General features: G+C 52.1%; 1 protein-coding gene across 1 annotated transcript; it reads left to right on the top strand.

Moving 5' to 3' along the window:
* Window positions 1-3,186: 3,186 nt before the first annotated feature.
* LOC135577747 (olfactory receptor 14J1-like) lies at window positions 3,187-3,738 on the top strand (the record flags this gene model as incomplete). The annotated part of the gene is made up of 1 exon (XM_065047868.1): window positions 3,187-3,738. A coding segment is annotated over one exon (552 nt), but the record flags the coding sequence as incomplete, so codon positions are not given.
* Window positions 3,739-6,378: the final 2,640 nt, after the last annotated feature.

Raw genomic sequence — 6,378 nt, 5'->3', positions numbered from 1 at the left:
GAGGCCTTTCTTCCTTCCATATTCCCAGGAAAATCTTCCTCCTGTTCCTCCTCCACCTGCAGACATCAACTGCTTTCCATTTCTGGGCTCAGACATGGCTGGAAGGGTTCACTGAAGCCATCAGCCATCTCATTGCTTCTCCCTGACATGCCCTGACCCTCTCCCACACCTACAATGGCCAATCACGGCTGCTCAAGACCTCCCGCTCTTCAGAAGAGGCCTCGAGCTTCTTGGTTCTTCCTGGTGCTTATTATGAACTCCCTTGCTCTCTCCAGAGTTCACGGTGAGCTTTCTTGTCCATAACAGCCCCCTTATGACCATGTCTTACTAAATGGTTGTGTTTGTATGATCATTTGTGCAGAAAGGGCAGTCACAGGACAGCACCCAATATGTCAAACTGATGCCCAGTGAAATGCTGTAAAGCCCTGGTGAGTTCCCCCTGTGTCTGTGTCTCTCCTGGAAGGAGTCTGTCCCGAGAAGGGGATCCAGCTCCTGCCACTCTCTGCAGAGGCACATGAGCAGTGTCCATCACCTGGGGACACAAAGGGTGACGTTTGCCAGACACCCTTCATCTGAACCACTTAGATGTGTGCTTGTGGATGGGGTATGGAGCCTTATAGTGCAAATACCTATTTAATTGTCATTGCCAGAGGGGCTACCAGAGATGCAGAATACTATTTAACAGATATTTAAATATAAGCATGTTAAACTTTGATTTTTCTTTAAAACCTGACATACCTAGACAAATTACACAAACACTTGAAGGAGTATTCATGCCTTTTAACATGATTATCCACAGAAGTCCCACCAGCTTTGCATCTCAGGAAATGGGATCCAGAGCTCAAGGGCAGGACGGTTTGGGCTCTGTGCTGGGATCTGGAAACTGAAACGTGCTCCCATCTCCCAGCCCCCTGCCCTCCTCAGTGAGGGTGTGAGACATTCTGCCAGCGAGGGCTGAACTCACAGCCATGACCAGTATCTTATGTCCAACTGCAGCCAGTGGTGTCCTGCCAGCTCAGGATTGGAGCTTCCATTGCTGGACGTGTTTAAAAGATGTGCAGATGTGGTGCTTAAACAAGTCACTGAGACTCCTGAACTGCAACTCTGAGTGATCAGTACATCTGCCAGAAGGCTCATGACATCCCTTCCCCACCCCTCTGCCTGTGCACAGCACCTGCATCGCCTTGGCTGGACCCATCAGCCTTAGTCTGACCTGTCCTGTTTTCCAGCCTGCAAACAGGAAGATGCCCCCAGGCAGTGCCCTGTGAACAGGCAGGATCTGTAGGGCCAGGGGGAGGGCACAGAGGGTGGGATGGTCTGTGAGCACTGACAGGGAAGAGACATGGACAGGGGAACACCTCCCAGGGGGAGAATCTCCAGGCAGCAGGGAAATGATCAGAAATGAGAGGAAACCAAACCCGGAATGGTTATGGGAGGGAGAACAGAGAAAAGTGCCTGTGATCCCCTGCAGTGCAGATCCTCCTGTGAGCAGCCCCCTGGCCTCCTGTCCCTCCCAGCAAAGCCTCTGCCCTCAGGGCCGGGGGCTCCAAGGCGTGAAGCAGCTCCTGTGCAGCCAGAGCTCCAGTTCCTCTGCAGAGCACAGGGGCTGAGAGCAGCTGCCCGGCAGTGTTGGTGTCTGGGAGGTGCTGCACAGCTGGGGAAGGGTGACGCTGTCTGCATGCCCGGCTGCCTCTGCCCTGGCCTCTCTCACACCCACCCTCACCGCATTGTCCTTCTTGCTCCCCTGCTCTGGGTCACTGCTGTTGGGATCTTGTTCTTGCTGTCAGGCTCTCTGGGGATGGCAGTTTCAGCTGCAGAGTCACAGCCTGAGCTTGTGGGTCCTTTCCTGCAGGTGTGTCCATGGGCACACGTGTCCCAGCTTTGCTCTGACCTGTGGGCTGTGGGCAATGCAGTCTGTGGGGCTGGGGATTGAGCTGAGTCTCCCTCAATCAAATGCCATCATTAGAACACTTCACTATGTCCTTGAGGTTTCCTTCCAAGCTGTGAGCTTCCCTCCAGGATGCAAAACTATTCTATAGCACTTTAGCATTATCTGAATTCCCCATGGAGAAGTGCTGAGATGCTATGATGGAGGAAATGCTGTTGGGTTTGTGAAACGAGCCGTGTGTGTCCTGGGCTAAACGTGGGGTGCTGAGACCTTAGGAAAGGGTGAGACCTGTCATGGTCTGAGGTGGATCCCTCTGCTCTCAGCAGTGCCTGGTGGCTTTTCAGGGTAACATGGGAGTGTGATCAGCCTCCATCTCAGAAAGGTGCCAGCCCAGGGCAGCTGGAGCAAAACAGAGGGACAGAGCAGCTGCCCTCACTCTGCACTGACCCACAGGCACCCTCTGGTCTCGCAGGACTCGCTCTGTTCTCCCTGAGTGCAGCAGAAATGCTGAGGGTTTCTGACACCCAACAACACTCTGCAGTGAATATGGGGGGATATGTAAAAAAACGTGGAACTCCCAAACTACCTTCACCATCTCTGTTCCCTATCACTGGGAAAGCAAGTGCTGACAGCCCTTCTGTGTTAGCAGAACCAGGACAGTCCCCACCGTTCCTGTGGCCCCACTTCTGCAGAGCTGGGCTGACTTATCGACGGCCCATGGGCAGAGGCCCTGCTCTTGGTTGCACATTTTCCAGCACCAAGCAGGGCTGCAGCCACAGTGCTGAAAAAGACTGTCTGTGTGTAACAGGGGAGAGTCTATGGGAGTGGGTTTGATTTTGTCAGAGAACTCTGCCCTGGATTCTCACTGTCTTTTTTTTTTTTTTCTCATGACAGCGCCCTGTGATCAGGAAAAGCAAATGTCCAACAGCAGCTCCATCACCCAGTTCCTCCTCCTGCCGTTCACAGACACACGGGAGCTGCAGCTCTTGCACTTCTGGCTCTTCCTGGGCATCTACCTGGCTGCCCTCCTGGGCAACGGCCTCATCATCACCACCATAGCCTGGGACCAGCACCTCCACACCCCCATGTACTTCTTCCTGCTCAACCTCGCCCTCATTGACCTGGGCTCCATCTCCACCATTGTCCCCAAGTCCATGGCCAATTCCCTCTGGGATTCCAGGGCCATCTCATACTTGGGATGTGCGACACAGCTCTTTTTGTTTCTCTTCTTGATCACAGCAGAGTATTGTCTCCTCACAGTCATGTCGTACGACCGCTACGTTGCCATCTGCAAACCCCTGCACTACGGGACCCTCCTGGGCAGCAGAGCTTGTGTCCACATGGCAGCAGCTGCCTGGGCCACTGGGTTTCTCAATGCTCTGCTGCACACGGCCAATACATTTTCACTGCCCCTGTGCAAGGGCAATGCCCTGGGCCAGTTCTTCTGTGAAATCCCCCACATCCTCAAGCTCTCCTGCTCACACTCCTACCTCAGGGAACTTGGGCTTCTTGTGGTCAGTGCCTGTTTAGGTTTTACGTGTTTTGTTTTCATAGTGGTGTCCTATGTGCAGATCTTGAGGGCCGTGCTGAGGATCCCCTCTGAGCAGGGACGGCACAAAGCCTTTTCCACCTGCCTCCCTCACCTGGCCGTGGTCTCCCTGTTCATCAGCACTGGCGTGTTTGCCCACCTGAAGCCCCCCTCCATTTCTTCCCCATCCCTGGACATGGTGGTGTCTGTTCTGTACTCGGTGGTGCCTCCAGCAGTGAACCCCCTCATCTACAGCATGAGGAACCAGGAGCTCAAGGATGCCCTGTGGAAACTCATATCTTATTGTTTTGTAAAGCAATAAAGTGCCCATCTGGTTCTACATAGGCGTTTTAATGTAGCTAATTACAGGTCCAGTCTGTCATCTGGATTTTTTGATTTTATTAGTTGTTTTCTTATTGTGATAATGTTGTCATCCCCTTTCTAATTCACTGTTGGATTTTCTTTTATAACTGTTGGCTGTGTAAATGAGAAGCCGTGCTCTCCTTGTCTTTAAACAAAATAAAAGGCTCTTTAGTGACTTGTTTATCACTATATTCTTCCTGCAAGCCCATTTTTAGAGCTCCAGGGATGGTTCCTGTGTTCATGAGAGGAGGGGAAAAGAGTCCATCCTGGCAGCCCTGCCAGGGAGCAGCAGCGCTTGTTCTTCCAGAGCTGTTCTGGTTCCACTCCCACACTCTCCTTCTCATCCCTGGTGTTGGTGCAAGGCCTGAGTGCTCTGGCAGCTTGGTCACCGTCCTGCTGTGTGTCAGTGCTGTGGGCGCAGGCAGGGACAGGCAATGGGCACTGCTGTGACAGAGCTGGCCTCACAACAGCCTTTCCAGATAGAAAGGTGATCTCCTCAGGGCAGGTCCAGAGGTTTATGTCTTCTTACAAAGTTTATCTCAAGAACATTCCCACAAAAGTGGCCGCAGATGCAACCAACAGTTTACAGTTGAATATTGTGTGTGTGCAGGGCTGGCACACAGCAGTGTCCTCTCACAGCCAGGCTCCTGCCAGAGACCTGCAGGACCAGCAGAGCAGGGGCTGGGCTGTGCCCCTGTGCACCGGACACCCCATGGAAGGAGCCTCAGGTCAGTCATCATCGACTGGCCCTTCACAACTACCATTCACAGCACTGGCCTCTCACCCACAGGGGTTGTTCTTCCCTCCATGGATGGACACTCAATGAATAGTTCAGCAGTCCCTGTTTGCTTTGTACAGATGAGATGGGAGCACGCACATCATGTACCTGAGGTGACATGAACGTGAGCGAGCATAAACACCATCAACTATTCCTTGGGGCTCTATGAAGGTCCGTGGCACAGAGAGTGGCTTGAGGTCACATCACATTGGGATGTGACCTGAATGCAGCACTGGGATATGCAACCTTGATCTGAGGTCTCCGTGTCCATTCCTCATGGCATGGGACATCTCAGATGAGTGCAGAGCAGGTGACACACCACAGGGCTGAGGTGTCTCCTGTCTCTTTGGAGTGGCAACAGGAGGCCAGAGGGACACTGTGACTCCTGCCTCTGTGTGTAAAAGGGACAGACTCTGTCTCTGAGCATACCTGGGTGCATAAGGAGTCCTGAGACCAGCTCTGATGTGGACACCTCACAGAACCCTGACATTTCTGTGTGTGACTCCAGGAACAAACCCCCCTGGATCAGTGAGATTCATCTCAGCTGCTTTGGACAGGATCACTGCAAGTGCTCTTGTCTGCTACATCACCCTTGCCCTTGATTCCACATTGTGCTCTCAAAAGTGCCCTAGAAACCAGAGAGGTTCTGGGGTCCTTAAAAAATGCAGAACTCAGTCCCATCTTCAAGAAGAGCACAAACAGGAATGGGGAGAATAATAGTCTGGCCACCTTACCTCCCTCCTTGGGAAGGGGATGGGACAAGCCTCCTGCAGCCATTTCCAGGAATGTGAAGGACAAGGAGGGGATTGCTGAGCCCAAATGGACAGGGGAAGGAAAGGCATGTTGTGTACAGGGTGTTTGCAAGGCTCAGCCATGGTCTCCTTCTGGCCAGAGTGGTGCTGATGGGGCTCAAGAAGTGGATGCTGGGTGGGAAATTGGCTGAACCATCAAGCCCAAATATCACCAGTGGTACAAAGTCCTGTGTGCAGCCAGTTACTGGTGTCATCTCCCCGTGACCAGCACTTGGACCAACACTGTTGAACATCTTTATTCTCCCCTTCTATGATGTATCAGAGAGCACTTTCAGTGCCTTTGAGGATGATGCAAACCTGGGTGGAGGCCTTGAGCAACCTCACCTGGTTCACCCTGAGCAGGAGAGTGAGACAAGAAGAGTGAGACAAGGGCTCTCTGCAAACCTGAGTTATTCTGTGGTTTGACAGAATTTTTGCCTTGGAGAGGTTTCAGGAGAGAGAATAGGTATAGAGATATAGAAGGTGTTAACATAAAAAAAAGCAGTTCCAGTGAGGAGTGCTTTTCACTTACATTGTGAGTAGGAAATATATTTGACAAATTTGAACAAGGTGAGGAAGTGAGATGGGTGTCTACAGCCTGTGGGAAAGAGGGGCAGGTATAGGAATGTGCTTCTGCCTTTGTCAGGTCCTGGGTGCTAAGGAGGGGGAATGGATGGTTGTGGTATTATGAGGTAAACATGTGTCTCAGACACTCATAATCCAGTCAGAATCCTGTGGCTGTGAAGGGGACAGTGAGGTCAGTTCTGTCTCTGGAGGTGACAGCCCAGCAGCAGGGACATGCTGGGAAAGAACCTCAGCCTAAGTATGACAGATCCTACCCAGGAAGAGATCTTGGAGACGGGTTGTCACATCCATCCCACCTGAGAACATGATGGGACAGCAGCAGGGACATGGTTGTGTGTATCAGAGAAGCTGAAAGGCCAGCAGCACTCATGGGATTTAGGAGATCATGGTGAGGTTACTTCTCTCTGGTCAAGTGCAAGACCACATGAAGAATAACAGGTTGGGA

Source organism: Columba livia, unplaced genomic scaffold, assembly GCF_036013475.1.
Source record: "Columba livia isolate bColLiv1 breed racing homer unplaced genomic scaffold, bColLiv1.pat.W.v2 Scaffold_135, whole genome shotgun sequence".
In the NCBI taxonomy this organism is placed as follows: domain Eukaryota; kingdom Metazoa; phylum Chordata; class Aves; order Columbiformes; family Columbidae; genus Columba; species Columba livia.
This window is presented reverse-complemented; position numbering and strand designations above follow the sequence as displayed.